General features: G+C 45.7%; 1 protein-coding gene across 1 annotated transcript in view; it reads left to right on the top strand.

Annotated features, from left to right (window-relative positions):
* The window catches only part of LOC146007430 (uncharacterized), a 29,231-nt gene extending 19,512 nt beyond the window's left edge, over nucleotides 1-9,719 (top strand). Inside the window, exons 5-6 of the mRNA XM_083145780.1 lie at nucleotides 4,170-4,272; nucleotides 7,494-9,719. Of these exons, the coding sequence (XP_083001906.1) occupies nucleotides 4,170-4,272; nucleotides 7,494-8,891 (1,501 nt within the window). The 3' untranslated portion in view covers nucleotides 8,892-9,719. The remainder of the gene's footprint in view (nucleotides 1-4,169; nucleotides 4,273-7,493) is intronic.
* The last annotated feature ends 11,271 nt before the right edge of the window (nucleotides 9,720-20,990 follow it).

Below are 20,990 nucleotides of genomic sequence, written 5' to 3'. Positions count from 1 at the left end.
ATGTTCAGGCGTTTGTACTGAGTTGATGTATTCCAGTGGCTTTGGAAAGTTGAACTGAGGATTCTGGGATGCAGTGGGAGGAGCCTACCTCTCTAAAGCTTTGGTATAGGTGCCTGGCTCCTGTGGACCCTCCTACATCCCAATGTGAAGCTATGTCACCAGGACCATATCAGAGAAAGGGATTTGAATGGTAAGTTCTTAAAAAAATCCCTTTATGGTGTCTCTGACCTATGTAGGGGTTACTTATTTATAAAACTCTACGTTGCTCAGCTGGAGGATCCCTTCCCGTGGAGGACCGTTGTTCCACATTTTGTTTGGTTTCCCATTGTACGGGTTTTAGTTAGCTTTACTCTTGTCTGCTCCAGAGGTGGTGGGCATCTTGTTACCTTGCAAATTCCTGGTGACACCGGGGTTGGGGTGAACCTAATTTACCCCTTTGAATGTGGCTACTATAGGTGAAGTCTTAGCGCTGCTGCCTATAACCTTTGGAGTCAGGTGTGGTGCGGTGGCCCGGTGTGGTGCTGTGGTCAGTCTCCTTCTGTATTTGTACACGGGTACTCCCCAGAGTACTAACACTAAGGTAGCCAGTACCCCATTCTGGTATCCGGAACAGCTGTCTTAGGTGGTCTACACCCTATCCCGCCACCAGAAATAGCTGCTGAATGTAGACTACACTTTGCCCAGCAGCCACAATGGCTAAGGTGGTCTGCACCCTATTCTGCTACCTTAAGTGGCTGGCTAAGGTGGTCTGCTCCCTATTCTGGTGCCTTGAATGGTTGGCTAAGGTGATCTGCAAAGCTGGGCAGTTAGACTCAGTGCCCTCACCAAGGAGTTTAGCTAAGTCTCACGGCCAGAGAGTTTATGCATAGGTCCTACATCCTACCCGCCAAGCTTCCAGCACCATAAGTGCAGCCCGTCCGGGGACCGCAGCCTGTCACTGATCCACAACAACCATCCGATGTGACATTGGCTAAGGTGGTCTGCTCCCTATTTTGGTACCTTGAATGGTTGGCTAAGGTGGTCTGCTCCCTACTCTGGTACCTAGAATGGTTGGCAAGTCGGACTGAAGAAGAAAGATGACTCTTTGTTGGGACACTTCTTTATAAAATGTATTATTTTTATTGATATACGTTAAAATCTATATTCCTACACTATACTTTTGCGCTTAATTGCCACCCAATAGCAACTATATAATTAATAATTGCACTACTAGATACCTGTTTTAAAGAGTGAAAAGATAATGACATCAAACAATAGTGAATCAAGAATATTTATTGGTACTTGTTTCCTAGCACGGTGCGACCGATTTTGATCAAAGTGCATCTTATCGCATTGCATGCAATATAGCGGCATGCGATGCGATTTTTAATTGTACAAGCACAATGATGGGTGCTTACAATGTTAAATGCACCCCCATTGTCAACGCCCTCCCACTATCAACGCCAACCCTAAGCGCAGTGAGCCCGCGAGGGGCGGCAGTACTCGTCCTCCGACCTTTTCATAACCCCACTATCCACGTCGGAGCGGAGTTGATCTTAGATAGTGTGGCGAGCGCAGCGAGCCACCGTGCCCGAAGCGTGGCGAGGGGACATGGATTACTTTCCATGTATTCCACGTCCCCTCGCGGGGCTCACCACGCTTCGGGCTCGCCACACTATCTAAAATCAACTCAATGCCGACGTGGATAGTGGGGGTATGAAAAGGTCGGAGGATGCGTACCGCTGTCCCTCGTGGGCTCGCTGTGCTTGCCACGCTTCGGGTTGGCGTTGATAGTGGGGGTGTCGTTGACAATGGGGGTGCATTTAACATTGTAAGCACCCATCATTGTGCTTGTACAATTAAAAATTGCATCGCATGCCATTTGCTGGCATGCAATGCTATGCAATATTTCATTGTACAAGCACTCCTGTTAATTTAACGGGAATATCGCATCGCATACCATCACATACCACTCAATACGGATGGTATGCGATGGGCGCCCTGTTAGGAAACAAGTACCTATTTATTTGTATCAGCTGTGATAGCCAATGATCTCACTTTGGGAGTTTATCACATCGGTACTTGTTTCCTAGCACGGCCACAATCTGGAGTAATCGTGTCCCTTAGTTAAGGGACACGATTACCCCCGATGGACCCGATTTCCTTTGAAATCAGGTCCATTTTGCCGGCTAGGATACAATATCGGGGGCATCGCGTCGGTCGGGACCATTAACATTGGTCCCGACGCGATGCGACGCGATGCCCCCGATTTTTGCATAGGCTTCAATGTTAAAATATTTTTTAACATTGAAATGGTGAAAAAATGTGTCCGTCGTCACCCCACGATAGACGCCAACCCGAAGCGTGGCGAGCGCAGCGAGCCCGCGAGGGGCGGCGGTACGCGTCCTCCGACCTTTTCATGCCCTACTATCCACTAGGGCGTGGAGTGAGAATATAATAGTGTGGGGAGCGCAGCGAGCCACCGAGCCCGAAGCGTGGCGAGCGCACGCGGATACCTTCACAGTTATACGCGTCCCCTTGCGGGCTTCACAGGTGTCCGTGGCGACGCGGACACCTGTGAAGCCCGCGAAGGGACGCGTTTACCTGTGAAGGTATCCGCGTCCCCTCGCCACGCTTCGGGCTCAGTGGCTCGCTGCGCTCGCCACACTATTCTATTCTCACTCCACGCCCTAGTGGATAGTAGGGCATGAAAAGGTCGGAGGACGCGTACCGCCGCCCCTCGCGGGCTCGCTGCGCTCGCCACGCTTCAGGTTGGCGTCTATCGTGGGCTGGGGTTTACACGCTTAAATTTGGGGGGGTTGGGAATTTTTTTCATTGAATCCAATGTAAAATTGGGTCCCAGGGACCCAATTTACATTGGATTCAATGAAAAAAATCGGGTCCAAAATCGGTCGGTCGCGTCGATCGCATCGCATGCGACCAAATCGCATGCGATGTGATCGACCCGATTTTTCCGACACGACCACCCCGATCTAAATCGGTGTGGCCGTGCTAGGAAACAAGTACCATCACATCCCTTGTGGCATTAATCTTGTACAGATTTTTTATATAAGTGATATATTAACAAACATTGGGGCAGATGTATGAAGGGTCGTTATGGGGGAGAAGGGGTATCAGCGCATGTTATGTGCACTGATACCGCTTCTCCCCCATGTATGAAGCAGCCAGCGTGCGGTACAGGACAGAGGCGCCATGCGCCCCTGTCCATATCGGCGCTGCTATCTAAATGATAGCAGGCCGAATGTATGCCCAGTGCAGCCGGCCGGGGGACAGGAGACAGCGCATCAGCGTAAACTGATGCGCTGTCTCCAGGAGGGGACATCGCCGGAGGGGGGGGGGGGGGGTTAGCGCTCCCCCGCTTCGGCGATCTTGTCGGCCTCCCCTCCTGCTTCGCCTCGCTAATGAGGCGAAGCAGGAAGTATTATAGCTATAATACATCTGCCCCATTACGTGAAACATCAAATTAAATATAAATGTTAAAAATTGACAAAGATATTATTCTGGGTCTGGGTGACTGTCTCAGGCTGATAGCCACAATGTTAATGGAATACTCATTCAGGAAAATATTGTGTGTGTGTATATATATATATATATATATATATATATATATATACACACACACACACACACACTGCCGACAACGCAGATTTACATATTATTACACAGAGGGAGAAGATGAGGAGTATCAATGGGAGATTATGAAAGAAGGACTGCTCCCTTATGCCTCAAATTGTTCCTGCTCTCCTGCCATGTGTCCCAAGGACAGTGAACGGACTGGATGAGGGCGCAATTAAATAGAGGCTTGTTATCAGCGGCAGTAGAAGGAAGATATGGGGATCTGCTGTTGATCTTATTCAGATGTACTCTAGCACTCCATGGTGATGTATATCTTATACAGATTCCCCCCCAACTCTTTCCTATATCCCAAAGTGCGGACATCCGTTTAGGTACTACTGATTAAATGCTCTTATATTTCTCAATTTTTAGATAACTTTAAATAACATCCTCATATTTCTCTAAATAAATATGCACTGTGTCCATTTAAATACTTGCTCCTCGATGACGGATGTATATAGAAAACCGGGGGTAATGGACTTAGTAAATGTGTACTTCGCTTTCTAATGAGCCGTAATCAGATCATATGTGACTCTGGTTTCCATCTGGTGTAGTCCCCCAGACTCTGGCCACGCGTTTCACCGGTACGAAGGCTTAATCACCAGTGAGGAGGACGTGTTGGGTTTCCTTTATTTGTACGAATCTACAAGCTACCAGGTTAGGTGCTTCGGGTTTCGGCGGCACCTGCATTATTGTGATACGTCTTACTTTAGGTCGGTCTGGTATCAATGGCAAATCAGGGCTGTGGCAGTTCCTTCCGCTCTGTATGATGAGACAATAGCGTAACTCTCTCCTAGGGGCTGACGGCTTCATGTCCGCATCATCTGACCGGTCACCTAGCAATTTTGAAAGTATATGTGACGCTCCGTTTCTCCATAGCAACAGAGAGCGTCATTATTTTCTTGTGTGAATGGGTGCTGTTTTGTCTCCCAGGTTACGTGCGGCGTCTCTTACATTATTCAAATGTGTGAGACGCACGTCTATAATTCATGCCAGCAAATAGCGCATTTCTTATATATTTATATTTTATACATTTATATTTATTTTAATGGTTGGCTAAAGTGGTCTGCTCCCTATTCTGCGCTAAGGTGGTCTGCTCCCTACTCTGGTACCTTGAATTGTTGGCTAAGGTGGTCTGCGCCCTACTCTGCGCTAAGGTGGTCTGCTCCCTACTCTGGTACCTTGAATGGTTGGCTAAGGTGGTCTGCTCCCTACTCTGGTACCTTGAATGGTTGGCTAAGGTGGTCTGCGCCCTACTCTGGTACCTTGAATGGTTGGCTAAGGTGGTCTGCTCCCTATTCTGGTACCTTGAATGGTTGGCTAAGGTGGTCTGCGTCCTACTCTGGTACCTTAAATGGTTGGCTAAGGTGGTCTGCTCCCTATTCTGGTACCTTGAATGGATGGCTAAGGTGGTCTGCTCCCTATTCTGGTACCTTGAATGGTTGGCTAAGGTGGTCTGCTCCCTATTCTGGTACCTTGAATTGTTGGCTAAAGTGGTCTGCTCCCTATTCTGGTACCTTGAATGGTTGGCTAAGGTGGTCTGCTCCCTATTCTGGTACCTTGAATGGTTGGCTAAGGTGGTCTGCTCCCTATTCTGGTACCTTGAATGGTTGGCTAAGGTGGTCTGCTCCCTATTCTGGTACCTTGAATTGTTGGCTAAAGTGGTCTGCTCCCTATTCTGGTACCTTGAATGGTTAGCTAAGGTGGTCTGCTCCCTATTCTGGTACCTTGAATGGTTGGCTAAGGTGGTCTGCTCCCTATTCTGGTACCTTGAATGGTTGGCTAAGGTGGTCTGCGCCCTACTCTGGTACCTTGAATGGTTGGCTAAGTTGGTCTGCTCCCTATTCTGGTACTTTGAATGGTTAGCTAAGGTGGTCTGCGCCCTATACTGGTACCTTGAATGGTTCGGTATGGTGGTCTGCTCCCTATTCTGGTACCTTGAATGGTTGGCTAAGGTGGTCTGCTCCCTATTCTGGTACCTTGAATGGTTGGCTAAGGTGGTCTGCGTCCTACTCTGGTACCTTGAATGGTTGGCTAAGGTGGTCTGCGCCCTACTCTCGTACCTTGAATGGTTGGCTAAGGTGGTCTGCTCCCTATTCTGGTACTTTGAATGGTTAGCTAAGGTGGTCTGCGCCCTATACTGGTACCTTGAATGGTTCGGTATGGTGGTCTGCTCCCTATTCTGGTACCTTGAATGGTTGGCTAAGGTGGTCTGCTCCCTATTCTGGTACCTTGAATGGTTGGCTAAGGTGGTCTGCGTCCTACTCTGGTACCTTGAATGGTTGGCTAAGGTGGTCTGCGCCCTACTCTCGTACCTTGAATGGTTGGCTAAGGTGGTCTGCTCCCTATTCTGGTACCTTGAATGGTTAGCTAAGGTGGTCTGCTCCCTATTCTGGTACCTTGAATGGTTGGCTAAGGTGATCTGTGCCCTACTCTGGTACCTTGAATGGTTGGCTAAGGTGGTCTGCGCCCTACTCTGGTATCCGGAACACCTGGTGAAGGTGGTTTGCTCATCATTCTAGCATCTGAAACAGCTATGGCGGTCTGCATCCTGTTCCAACACACAGAACAGCTAACTAAGGTAGTCTTCACACCATGTGGCATTTAAATAAATAAGGAGGTCTTGCTCAGGTGGTCTACACCTAGAATGGCTATCTAAGGTGGTCAACATTCGGCACATCTGTCTATGGTGGTGTCTGCCACTAGAAATGGCTAAGGTGGTCTACGCCCCATTCACACATCCAGAACAGCCTTATATGGTGGTCTGCACCCTGCCCCGGCACCCACAATGGGTATCTAAGGTGCTTTGTACCCTGAGACATCTGGCTGAGTTTGTCTGCTCCAGATCCGGTATCTAAGGCCATCTGCGCCCTGTTACAGAACTCATCATCCTGCTCAGGAAATGATGGAGGTGATGTTTTTTTCTAATTAATCGATAAACTGATTGTCACTGATATTCCCAGCGTTCCGCCCCCTGACCTCCCAACACTACCAGGGAGCCAGCGGGCGGGTTAGGTATTAATATAGTGTTCTGATAATATCTGTCCCCCTAATCCCTATCTGCCCCCATCCTAGTGTCCCTGTGTGCCCCCTCCCTGTGTATACAGCAGTGTGAGCCGGGCTATATACAGGCAGCAGCAGCCAGTGTGTCCGGGGGCGGCAGCAGCGGGTCCGGGGTCTCCCCAGTGACAGCGGCTCCGTGCACGGCTGAGCACTGTCACATCCCCGTCACAGTCACTAGTAGAGCATCATCACTTCCTGTGTACTCGCTGCGGGGCCGCGGCGGCCATTTTCCCGGAGTCTCCGGAAGAGGGAAGTAGCGGGCGGCGGCGCAGAGAAGTGTCCGGAGCTCCGGGAGAGGCGGCCAGCGGGGTGTAAGTGCTGCAGTGTCGGTGTGAGCGGTGCTGGGGAAAGGGTTACACCTGACTCACTGTGCCCCTATATACATGTGTGTGACTGTGCCCCTATGTACCTGTGTGTGGCTTTGCCCCTATAGACCTGGGTGTGGCTGTGCCCCTATGGACCTGCGTGTGGCTGTGCCCCTATGGGCCTGCGTTTGGCTGTGCCCCTATGGGCCTGCGTGTGGCTGTGCCCCTATGGGCCTGCGTGTGGCTGTGCCCCTATGGACCTGCGTGTGGCTGTGCCCCTATGGACCTGCGTGTGGCTGTGCCCCTATGGACCTGTGTGTGACTGTGCCCCCATGGACCTGCGTGTGACTGTGCCCCCTATGGACCTCTGCATGTGACTGCGCCCCTATGGACCTCTGCGTGTGACTGCGCCCCTATGGACCTCTGCGTGTGACTGCGCCCCTATGGACCTCTGCGTGTGACTGCGCCCCTATGGACCGCTGCGTGTGACTGCGCCCAATATGTGATAAGTGTTTTCCATGTAAGTCAAAGTTAGTTGAACATCAGAGAACTCACACAGGGGAGAGGCCGTTTCCATGCTCTGAGTGTGGGAAATGTTTTAAAGTAAAGTCTTATCTTATAACACATCAGAGAGTTCACACAGGTGAGAAGCCATTTATGTGTTCTGTGTGTGGGAAATGTTATAAAATGAAAGCGCATCTTAATGTGCATCATAGAACCCACACAGGGGAGATGATGTTTCCATGTTCCGAGTGCGAGAAATGTTTTACACATAAATCAGCTCTTGTCCTACATCATAGAACTCACACAGGTGAGAAGCCATTTTCATGTTCCGAGTGCGAGAAATGTTTTGCTTTGAAAGATGATCTTGTTAAACATCAGAGAACTCACACAGGTGAGAAGCCATTTCCATGTTCTGAGTGTGGGAAATATTTTGCACAAAAAAAAGATCTTGGGAGGCATCAGAGAATTCACACAGGGGAGAAGCCGTATGCATGTTCTGAGTGTGAGAAATGTTATACACAGAGAGCACATCTTGTCCGACATCAGAGAACTCACACAGGGGAGAAGCCGTATGCATGTTCTGAGTGTGGAAAATGTTTTATATATAAATCAGAACTTAATAGACATCAGCTAAGCCACACAGGGGAGAAGCCGTTTCCATGTTCTGAATGTGGAAAATGTTTTATATATAAATCAAAACTTAATAGACATCAGCTAAGCCACACAGGGGAGAAGCAGTTTCCATGTGCTGAGTGTGAGAAATGTTTTGCCCTGAAAGGAGATCTTGTTAAACATCAGAGAATTCACACAGGGGAGAAGCCATTTCCATGTTCCGAGTGCGAGAAATGTTTTGCCCTGAAAGGAGGTCTTGTTATACATCAGAGAACTCACACGGGGGAGAAGCCATTTCCATGTTCCGAGTGCGAGAAATGTTTTGCTGTGAAAGGAGATCTTGTAAAACATCATAGAACTCACACAGGGGAGAAGCCATTTACATGCTCTGAATGTGGGAAAAGTTTTGCACAGAAATCAAATTTTGTTATTCATCAGAGAACTCACACAGGGGAGAAGCCGTTTCCTTGTTCTGAATGTGGAAAATGTTTTATATATAAATCAGAACTTAATAGACATCAGCTAAGCCACACAGGGGAGAAGCAGTTTCCATGTTCCGAGTGTGAGAAAAGTTTTGCCCTGAAAGGAGATCTTGTTAAACATCAGAGAACTCACACGGGGGAGAAGTTTTTATGCTCTGAATGTGGGAAATATTTTACACAAAAACAAACGCTTTGTGCTCATCAGACCACTCACACAGGGGAGAAGCCTTGTGCATGTTCTGAGTGCGGGAAATGTTTTATATATAAATATCATCTGGTTAGACACCAGAAAATCCACACACAGGTGTAATGTAATACCCGTGAGATGAGGGACATGATACAGGCTGGTTACATTACTCTGACAATAAAAGGAGAAATGTTGGCATAAATATGATGTATTCACTTATACCAAATTGTCAGGCGCTGTTTGATCTTAAATATTCATTATAAAACCTTATTATTAATATCGGTCTCTATAGGATTTTTCGTGTCAGTGCATACACGAGTAGTCTAAGGGGGACATTTACTAAGATGTGTATTCTGCTTCACATGTGATGTTGCTATGGGCAACCAATCAGAATCTACTTCCTACCTGCCCCAGTGTCACTATCGCACTGCGGGTTCCTCCTCAGCGTTCGGCTCAGGTGTCCCTTTGATAGTCAGATATGAGCTGTCCCGGGGAAGCAGGAGGCTGACATCTCAGTGTTTGAATATTGGCTTCTTTATCCGGGATTAGTTGTAGATTCAGAGCATTTTCTACTTTGTCTCTCATTCGCCATTCAATGTGTTAAATAAGACGGTGGACAGCAGAAGGCAATTGTGAGGGTGAGAACTAATGCTGCCTATACACTTGTGAGTTATTACATGTAATCATTTGCTTTTGACCACATCTGGCTGATAGATGAAATGTTTGTATGCATTTTAATGGGACCATTAAACAGGATGCGCAGGCACGCCTTTGAACGCTGCACCGATAGATCGTATGTGCTGCACATCATTTCTGTTGAATTGCAGGAGCGATCGCATGTAGTTTTTAACCACATGGGGGGTCAGAGAGAACGCTTTCAGTGGCTTGGGGAGAGGGGGCCGAAGGGACCGCTGGAGGTGTGGGAGAGGGCAACATTGTATTGTAGCGCTAGCAGGAGTCATCGGTGGTGGCAGAATTGTTTAAAACACTGGGCAGCCCTCTGATAGGCTGAGACAGCTTAGCCAATCAGAGGGCTGCCCAGTGTTTTAAACAATTTTGCCACCACTGCTGACGCCCGCTAGCACTACACTACAATGCGGTCCTCTGCCAGCACCTAATGTGCCATCTCAAGATGGCATGGACATCGGGTGCTGAAAAGGGGCACTTTTTTTTACCACAAGATGCAATCGGGTTTGATGGACATCGCACTGCGATGTTGCATCGAATCCGATAGCGTAAGTGTATGGGCAGCATTACTTTTGATATATGTATATATTCCCTATTTTCTTAAGGCTGTCTCATTCTGTGGTGGTGAGTGTCCCTGCAATGCCGATTCTGTATCAGGGGCCCATCTGCACCAATGCACAGAAAAGCAGAAGCGTTCTCTTTTCATTTTCACTCCAACTTGCTGATGACCAAATGCTCTCTCATCTGTTGTGATCATATTACTGCCATACCTCACTGTGTCCTAGTCTCCTCCCACCTTAGAGGCTAAGCCGTGATTGGCCTGGTTAGTTCCTGATTAGGAGACTACCAGGGAATACCTGGTGCTGTAATCTCTCAGACAGCAGAAGCGCAGGAACTATTCCCAGTGGAGTATTCTATACAGCCAGATCTGTTCTGTTTCTCTGCATCTCTCATCTGTCAGCCTTTAGGACGCTAACTGGTGCTGAGCAATATTATAAATGTATTCACTGGAACCTATGGATACTAAATATTGTATCTATTGCTCAGTACGGAATGTTCTCATTCAGTGTCATGCGTTATAACTGACATTTCCTTGCCGATGTCACTGATCATATTATATCTTATATCAATAGCCACCTATTGTAGTGACTAACATCTTATTACCGGTGGTGACAGTTTATAGGAGATAATCCGTAGTGTAACCATTGTATGTGATCACAAAGACCTTTCCTATCATTATAAGGATTTCTGCACTTATATGTATTGACTAGGTCTTTCATGTTTGTCGCTATTTTAAACTATCTTCTGAATAAAAGTTATTTTAATTAATTCACCGATCATTTTATCTATATCTTTATAAAGTGTGTCCCAAAACCCCTGTTGTTCTTCTTTGGTTTTCTACGACTGACTGTTGTTTTCAGTTATTGCACTGAACTACCTTGGGAGCACCGCCAACCAGATACCACATGGGATTACCGGTAATGTGGTTTTGATGTTGGTAAAATTTGATTATTTACTTATGTTATACTTCAGTGCCTGTGCAAATCCTCCCCCACAGTGTGTATGGTTGCAGACCCATCAGGTTGTTTTAAAAATGTGTCAGATAAAAGGAACAGGGTACATACAACACAATACTGTCCCTTACACATAACACAGTAGTGCCCCTTATACATTATACCATACAGTAGTGCCCCTTATACATTATACCATACAGTAGTGCCCCTTATACATTATACCATACAGTAGTGTCCCTTACACATTCTGCCACACAATAGTGTTTCTTACACATTATTATTATACTTTATTTATATGGTTACACAGAGGATCCCCAGCACCCAATTGCATAAACTAATCAGCAAAACAGTGACTTAAAATTGAATACAACAGAGGACAAGTACAGAGTACATAAAAATAGCTGCATCAGCAGAGGACACTGGAATAATTATCAGAAAATTGCAGAATTTGGTCAAAGATGGTTTTTAAGTAATAGAAGGAAAAGCACATACATTAGGGAAAAGGGCCCTGCTCATAAGAGCTTACATTCTAAAGATGAGGGGCAGACAAATAGGGGTGACACAGATGGGACAGACAGCAAGCATAGAACAGAGAGGTGAGATTTGGTTGGGTTTGGTGAAGAAGTGGGTCCTGAGAGCCTGTATGAGAGGTAGAGAATTCCAGAGGTAGGGAGCAGCATGTGAAAAGTCTTGGAGGTGAGGGGCGTGGCTTGACCAGCACTGAAAGCGGACGCGGGGAGTGTGAGCTCCGTGCACATCCTGACCATATATCCTGCCCCGGGTCCCGCAGGTGGCAAATACATATACCCACTGTGTCCGGAGGTGCTCCTGTCTCCCCTGGGCTGCCTAAGGACCCGATAGACGGCTTGCGGAGTCCTGTCAGCGGAGACTGCTGCGCCCTGCATATCTTCTCCGTACGCGGCCGCCATCTTGGATCCTCCTGAACACTGGATGTGTGCGCGATCCGGGTGACCGTCTGTGCTGCTGCCGCTGGCCAGGTGACTGGGTGGGTTGTGGCGTCCGGTGGCTCTCCGTAAAGTAGCGGGGGAGAGTGGGAGTCGTCTCGCTTGAGACGCGCCGCTCAGGCCGCGCGGAGGGGCGGGCGCCATCTTGCTTGCCTGTCTCTAGGCTAGCTGTGAGGCACCTATATCAGAACTGATCCTGTGCTGGGCCCAGTGGCTATTGCTGCCACACACCTACTGGTACCTGCAAGGGGGGCTAAAACTTCAGAGCTGCTGTCTCAATTGGCACATGCTGGACTTTCCCTCTGATGCAAATCTGATCATTACACCTGAGGTCCTATTGAAGCTATAATATTCCCTTCTACGGAGGACTACACAAATTATGGAAATCTCCACTCAAAAAATTATTTTGGCGATTCAAGCCTCGGCCTCCAGGCTCTTAAGCAAGCTTGATGCTATTAAACATGGTGGTCTGACTCCTGCCTCCTCTCCTGACGGTGCGGTACAGGATGCGGGGGACATCCTGGGCAGCCTGCCTATGCACACTACTTATGTGAGTTCTATTGCTCCTGTGCCAGCCCCAGACACATATTCTCCTGTGGCCCTGTCTGCTGTGAAACCTGTATGGGACACTTTAAATTTCTGTGAGGCTGTGCCCGCATGTCCTGAACGCTGGCTGGATTGTCCCCAAGATGTTGGAGATAGACACTTATTTGTTCCTATACCAATTCCGGATATATACACCTTTGGGGCTTTGTCAGTTGGAAAACTTGCCTTGGACGCTTTGCATACCTGTACTGATATGTGTGTGTGCCCTGAATATTGCCCTGAGTATTCGGGAGGAGCTGGGATCAAGCACCTTGTCTGCCCTTTTCTATCATTTTTGGACATTGAGGCCTGGCCGGATTAATGTTTCAGGACTTACCTCAAAATCGCTGTTAGGAAAGTCTCTCACACCGTACTCTATATTTTACTGCATTCTAACTCTGCCTCATGTATGCTATACATTTGTCTAATGTTATAACCAAAAGGTCATTCATACTTGCTTGTTGTGGGAGAGATGGGGTTCACCCAGTCTAGGTCATTATTTCTTTGCCACTCTAAATAGCCCTCGGCATATCCTGTCTTAACCACCCTTATTGAATATGCTCTACATGTTGGGTTGTGGGGGGGGGGGGGGGGGATTTTCTAGGCTAGTTAATGTAGTTTAGTGGGGTTTAGAGGGTAGGTTGTTAGGTTTAGGGCTCCAGGTATTCCCAGGTTGGGGGTGGGACATACAGGGTGGGGGGTTATAGGGAGGTTTGATTTGGGCTACGTTTGGGTTTTTTTTTTGATGCATAGACATGATTTATTCTGGGATATATTTATATTTATTTGTATTTGGACAGTGGCAACTAACCACTATGTGTTGCAGGTTGGTGGGGTGTAGTGAACCCTATACAATATATATCTATATTAGTGTATCTCTTTATCCATCCGTTTCCAGGGACCCGGATGGCGCCTCCGGGTACCTTGACTGGTATACATTTCTCTCTCTCCTGAAGTGATGAAAATCCCATAAAACCCTGCTATTTGCTTCTGAAACTACATATGTTTGATATACATGACTATGTCTCTATGTAATACTAAGGCTGCTATACACCTACCGATATAATGCAATACCACTGTCTATATTACTACAGGAAAAATGTCCCTATATATATACATGTCAAAGCTATTTCTGCTCCTGTTATATATGCTATTGTTTTAAATGCTCTGGCTATTTATAGCACTGTTATGGGGTGTTAATGTTATATGAACAAAAAACTTTTCAATAAAAATTATCGAATTTAAAAAAGAAAAGTCTTGGAGGTAGGAGTGGGAGGAAGTAATCCCTGGGCAGGAGAGGCTGCGTGCATTAGCAGAGCGTGAGGGCGGCGGGAGTGTAAAGGGCGATGAGGTCAGAGATGTAAATGGCAAAGGAATGGGTGAGGGAGTGATGGAAGCTTAAATTGGATTCTGAAAGGGAAGGGAAGCCATTGAAAGAAAAAATAATATTCTTGTAACCTTTGTTCTGTAACAATGGGCTTTGAAGTTTGGACCTGGATTAAATATATAAATCTTAGTTCTGTTTTTTTTTTTGTGTTTTCCAACCCAAGCCCGGAAGGCATGTTACCATTTTCTTTATGTATTAATAATTTTTTGTGCATGTAAGAGTCAGTGCTTGCCCTGGGCATTGGCATACACACGGTACTCTGGCTGGTGTCAGTAACTAATTTGATTTACCACACGCACTGAGGTAATCAGTAAGGTGTCACGGGCAGCGATTCTCAGATTGGCATATCTGGAGACTTGCCACACCTACAATAGTAGAATTTATCACCCTTTCAGACGTGACCTCTGACAGACTGATTAGAAGAGAATTACAACGAATTGAACTTCAAAAATAAAAAATTCCTTAGGGACAGATTCAATATACCACCCAGAGACAAGAAGAAACCAATTAAGACTATAGAGAAAAAACCATTGAAGTGCAGTTCAGTATACAAAAGACCCAACCTAACATACCAGCAGTATATGACATCACTACATACCAGAAGTATATGACATCACTACATACCAGCAGTATATGACATCACTACATACCAGCAGTATATGACATCACTACATACCAGCAGTATATGACATCACTACATACCAGCAGTATATGACATCACTACATACCAAAGCAAGACAAGAAACAGAGACCCCAGCAGAAAACAATATTCTAGCTGATGAGACAATTAATACATCGATAGCTAAACAATCGTTTCCAATACATGAAGTAGAAACACCGTTAGAAGAAAACGCACATTACGACCATCTAGCTAGGATTTCACTAGAACAAGGGTGGGAATCAAGCAGAACAGAGGGACATACTAACAGATTCTCAATATTAAAAACAGAATTCACAATACATCGGGGTACACCTGAGAAAGGATCAGAACTAGAATCAAACACTGACCAAAGAACATCTAAATATCAGACCTCACCAAATGAGACAACAAGCACCCAGACATGTGTCGACATAGCACCTCTTTTTTTTAGGGGTGAAACACACAGCACCTCCATAAATAAAGAAAGCAACGAGATGGAGAAATGTAACAAACAAAATAAGAGGACTAGAAGAGGGTGCAGAGGAGGAGGTGGCAAGAAAGAGAGTAAGACACAGGAGGGGGAAATAAGAAAAGGAATATTCAATTTAAGCAACCATATCATGGCAAAAGAACATACAAAATTACTAGGTAAAGGGCTAAAGTTCACTCCTACCAATCAATGAGACAAGTTCCAGACGTAACTTGATTTACATAATTTTACAGGAAAACTCACATTAAAGAAGTTTTTTGCAAATACAACGCCAGCACCAATAAGAAACACCGATAATGGGGACCAATACAAACATACACACCAAAAACCAGCATCAACCTTCTACCCCCGCTACATGAAAGGCGCACCGGGGGGAACAGGGGGGGGGAGTGGCCGGAAGAGGAAGCCGCACGGACGCGTACTGGAGTGTCTCGTGCATGATCCTCTAACCGGAGACAAGTGCTGCAGAACACGGTACCGGTGGAAGCTAGACCCCAGACCCGATTCCTCAAACCTCTCGAGCGGTCACTACCTCGGAGCCGGGCCCGGCACGGAGCTGCAGGTTGAGGTACTGTAGACCGGAGAGGACCAGGACCAGTGACGTGACGAACGCAGGTGCCGGCAGAGTGGAAGCCGGAAGGGCGTAGCGGCGCGTCAGAAGATTGGCGGAAAGCCCGCAGAGGGAAAGTGCTCACGGCGGCCGAAGTCTCTAGGAGCATCAAACCCCTCGAGCGGTCTCTGCCTCGGAGCCGGGCTCAGGACGGAGCTGCAGGCTGAGGCACTGTAGACCGGTGAGGAGAAGCGGCGAACGCAGGCGCCGGCAGAGTGGAGCCTGGAAAGCTGCAGTGCCGCGTCAGAGGCCTGATAGAGAGATCTCCGAGGAGAGGACCGCGCTCACCGTGGCCGCAGACTCCAGGAACCCCGCTGTAGTGTGAAGCACTCACAGTCCCTCACCCAGGTGCCCGGTGCCCGGCTTGGTCCTGACGCTGCAGGCACAGCCAGAAAAAGCGGTAAACAGCAGGAAGAGTACCCGTCTGATGCCAGTGCAAGCAGAGTGAGCCAGACAAGCCAGCTGGGCCCGCAGGTGACCACACCATAGCAGACCCCGGAGAGGGAGACCGGACAGATACACGAGCAGTTTGCAGGGGTGAGTGCCAAACATTTGGCTGAAACTATTTCCCATTATAAAATTATACGCTTAAAATCCCCAACAACTGCATATCAAGGCTTAAGCCCAGGCTCACTCTGAAACCATAAACAGTTTAAACAAACTTGCAAATCCTCAGAAGAGACTGGTCATCCAGCGCTTTTTCACTCACAACAGTCCTACAGGGACGATGTAATAAATCAGGCCGATCAAATTAGAGCACAGTGCCACACCGGCCCCAGAAGCGAAGAATGTCTGCCAAAAAGTAAAATGATAAGCGGTAAACTACCAAATACATAGACGTTATGTAAAGGGAGGGGAAGCCGGACAAGAAGCAAGAAGAAGGGAATAGGAGGGAGAGGAGAATCATAATAGAAGGAGAGGGGGGGAGGAGAGACAGAGAATCAGAGCTGAAGAGTAAAAGTACAAAAAGCAGAGTTTGAATAAAATCTTATAATCTTTATTTACCAGAGGGAAAGACTGAGCAAGGGGAAAAAAAGGAAGAAAAAAGGAAGAAAAAAAAAGGAAAAAAAAGGGAAAAAAAAAAGAAAAAAAAGAAAAAAATATATACATCAAAATAGATCAGAGATATAAATAAAGATGACCAGTAAAGGCCGCAAGGGCAATGCCCAGGAACCAGCGGCCATTTTCGGCACCAAAAAGAACAAACAAGCTAATCAACAGGCCATGTCAACACCTACCATGAGCCCCTCAAGCTCAATTTCCAGATCTGACTCATCCCAGTTAGTAGACCCAGATCCCTATGATGTATTGATTCAAAGAATCACTAATTCTTTTAAGACAGAATTAAAAGCTGCAGTGACAGAATTAAAATCGGAGATATCATCTCTAGGTGCTCGGATAGATACTTTGGAGCACAAATCCGACGAAATATGTCACTTTCAGACAGACCTCTGCCGGGACGTCACAGAGATGAAAACAGAAATCTGTCTTTTAAAAGAACAAGTAGAAGATCTTGAAAATAGGTCTAGAAGGCAGAATTTACGTATACGAAATGTGCCTGAATCCATCGATAATCAAACCCTGCCTATATACCTAAAGGGGCTCTTGCAACACATGCTGCCGGACTGTAAAGAAGATCTGCTTATTTTGGACAGAGCACACAGAGCATTAAGAGCGAAACCCACAGCAGATCAACCCCCCAGAGACATTATCATTCGAGTCCATTACGATTTCATAAAAACAAAAATCCTGGACTATAGCAGAGCAAGTCCGACTATTCAATATAAAGACTCTTCCCTGTTGATCTTTCAAGATCTCGCCCCATCCACACTGAGGAAGAGAAGAGAGATGGGAGCAATTACTAAAGCCCTACGAGATCAGAAGATAACTTCTCCTATGACGGAAAGAAATATATGATTAAAGAACCTGCCTCCGGTACAACAATATTAAAAGGTATCGGCATAGACCCCGACCCCCGAAACACCCCAATGGATGCCCCAGGGACTCTTGAACTAAGGAAGCCGCCGAGTGCGGAATGGTCGCAGAAATAAAGCCGATGTATGATGAACATTCTATTTTTATATTTTTTTTAATTTTTCTTCTTTTTTTTTTTTTTTTTTATTCTATATATACAGTAATTAAGTCTGATGCGCAAAGGACTTGATATAAAGGCATATTAGAGGCAGAAGAGAAATGTTCATAAAATAACTGAGATATTTAAGACACGCACTAACCATTTTTTGGAACCACGATTTGAGGTCCCAGAAAGACACTTAGAAACGGCACATTATGATAAGTAGTCACATATATCCAGAGATGTTTAGTTCAATAGCATTATGTTATAAGACATGAAACACAGTGGCACAGATTACACAAAGGGGGGAGGGGGTGGGGGGAAGGGGCGGGGGAAAAAGGAGAGTAGGGGGGGGGGAGTAGGGGGGAAGGGGGAGGGGAGGGTTAAAAGGGGAGAAGGGGCGGTGCGAGGGGAAAAGGGAAAGAAAAAGGGATAAGGTTCACACACTTCACACCCCGCATAAATCCCCAATTTGGGGTCTTAGATATGGGTACATTAATCAACATAGAAATTTCACTGCACTCTTTACTTTATTTTTTTATTATTTTCTCCTATATATACATAATAATTGATTTATTCCTCTCCTGCTTCTATTTATCTCAGATCTCTAGCTCTCCTTGCGCCTAGGCAATACGCTGTAGTCACCCCCCAATTTTTGGGGACCCTAGCGCTTTGATAAATGTGGGCTATGTCCCTTTAGAAAGCATATTAATCAATTCCAATTATAAGATGGAAAAGTGTGCATGAAATTAACTAGGTCTTACCTAAGAGTCAGGGAGGGCACACTGTAATATTATAAAAAACTGTGACTAGGGACCTTAAACTTGCTAATGTACAAATTGCTCAAATCATACTTAGGGTGGGTGGAGGAGTTGCTTGTATTACAGCGCATAATTACCGGCTAATATATTAACTCTTATAGAGGTAAAGCAACCCGAACGGGGCAAATGAACGATAGAAATAGCCTTTTCTATAGAACTCCCTACCTCCCCACCCACCCCATTACATATGTCGTTGTAGAGAAGGGGGAAAAAGGGAAAGAAAGAGAAAAATTGTACTTTGTCCTCCTTTTTTTTTTTTCTCTTCTTCTTCTCTTTTGATTACGTGTGTGTTTGTGTGTGCGAAGTTCATCAGGAGAACATCGGGATAAATTCCCGCGCAGGACAGCCTTGAGAGGACAGTCCAAAACAGAAACTAATGGCATCTTAAATAATGGAGGGCCCGGGCATAGGCGTGGGATTTAAAAGGTTCTAGAACAGCCGATTAAAAGGAGAGAGGGAGGGGAAGGGGATAGGAGGGCAGACGGAAGGCAAGGAGAGAAGGAAAGAGAAGAAAGGGAAATAAAAGGAAAGAAAAGGAATGGGACAGAAAAGAAAAGAGACCAGGGATTAACATAATAACCGGTCCCTCCCCCCCCCCTCCAGACCTATTCCCCCATATGCCCATAATTCCCCACCCCCTAGAGCTGTTCACCAGTAGGTGACAAAAAAGAGAGGTAGCTTAACCTTACCACTTATCAACCTTTCCCCTTCCTTCGGTGGGTTGTTCTAGTGGCCCTTTTCCCTCCCCTATTGAGATACTCCACCCCGAGAGGAATCCCCCCAACAAGGGACCCCTAAAGGGTGGTGTCACCGTTTACTAAAATTTAACGGTTTTTTCCTAGATGCGCATAGACGCATCAAAATATTTTTGTTTTATATGTTACGTGTTGTTAGTTCCAGTAGATGTTGTGTTATGTCCAGTATGTCTTTCCCAAGGGTGCAGCCAGACGGTATACCGAAATAGCAATACGCAGTTCTCGATAAAAAAAAAACTAACTTTAAAACTCCCATGTCAATAAGTATAATGTCGTTGAATGTCAACGGTCTAAATTCACCGCGAAAAAGGACTATGGCGCTTCAGTTTTTCAAAAAACAAAAGGTAAAAATTTTATTACTTCAAGAAACACATTTCAAAACTGAACACCCCTCCCTGGAGTCACGAGCATTTCCAGACGTATATTACTCTACCTTTGTTAAGAAAAAAAAAGGGACGGCAATTTTAATACATAACTCTTTGGCGCATAAAATAATCAAACAATACTCAGATCCATATGGCCGATTTAACATCATAACTATTTATATTGCAAACAACCAATTTACAATAGCCTCAGTATATATCCCAAATTTAGAACAAAATAAGTTTTACGCAGATTTCTTTAAACAACTAGACAAGATATCACAGGGCAAAATAATCATAGGAGGGGATTTCAACGCCGTAGTCAACCCTGACATGGACAGGAAAGCTGAAACCCCCCCGAGCCAGGCAGTTAGAAAAGAAACAAAAAGACTATATGAAAATATAACGTCAAATAACCTCTATGACGCCTGGCGGGTTCTTTATCCAAGGGAATGTATATTTACGCATTTCTCTATTCCGCATAAAGTGCATTCCCGATTAGATTATTTTTTTGTAAATGCACAATTAACTAGGGACCTGACTAAGGCTGGGGTTACCCCAGTGGTCTGGTCGGATCATTTAGCGATTACAATAAGTATCCAACTTAATAACTTGGACCCAACAGGATATAGATGGAGACTAAACTCCTCAATTCTGTCTAGACAGAAGGACAGGAAGGAGATAGAAAATTCGTTAATAGAATTTTTTGAGCTAAATAGCACGGAGGAAGTCAAGCCCGCCACAATTTGGGAAGCCCACAAAGCGGTAATCAGAGGCCTAATCATAAAACGAACAAAAATTCAAAAAATAAAAGATGAAAAATTAATAAAAGAACTAGAACAACAGATTAGTATGCTTACATTTAGTCATCAAAAAAAACCTAATCGGACTGTTTATAGCAAACTCCTAGCTTTAAAAAGCCAACTATTTCAATTACACTCAAAAAAAGCTGCAAATACGATGAAATGGCTTCAATACAAATTTTATTCCAAAGGGGACAAGGCGGACGCTCTATTAGCCCATCGAATCCGAAAAAAAAGACAGAGAGATCGAATCTTTTCGATTAGGGACAAAAATAATAATCTAATATATGACCCAAGGGCAATGTCACAACAGTTCAGAGAGTTCTACAATGCATTATATAATCTCCCAAATGAAATGATAGAGGATGAACGTAAAACTAAAACTGAAGAGTTTATTAAAACATGTAACCTTCCGAGGTTATCAGCATCACAAATTCTAACATTGGAAGCTCCCATTTCAGTGGAAGAGATAGAGCTCACTATCAAATCTTTAAAAAATTCATCAGCACCTGGCCCGGACGGCTTTTCG

Source organism: Crinia signifera, chromosome 6 (genome assembly GCF_055691185.1).
Source record: "Crinia signifera chromosome 6, ASM5569118v1, whole genome shotgun sequence".
Taxonomy (NCBI): Eukaryota; Metazoa; Chordata; class Amphibia; order Anura; family Myobatrachidae; genus Crinia; species Crinia signifera.
The sequence above is the reverse complement of the archived record's forward strand: the minus strand, read 5'-3'. Positions and strand labels throughout refer to the sequence as shown.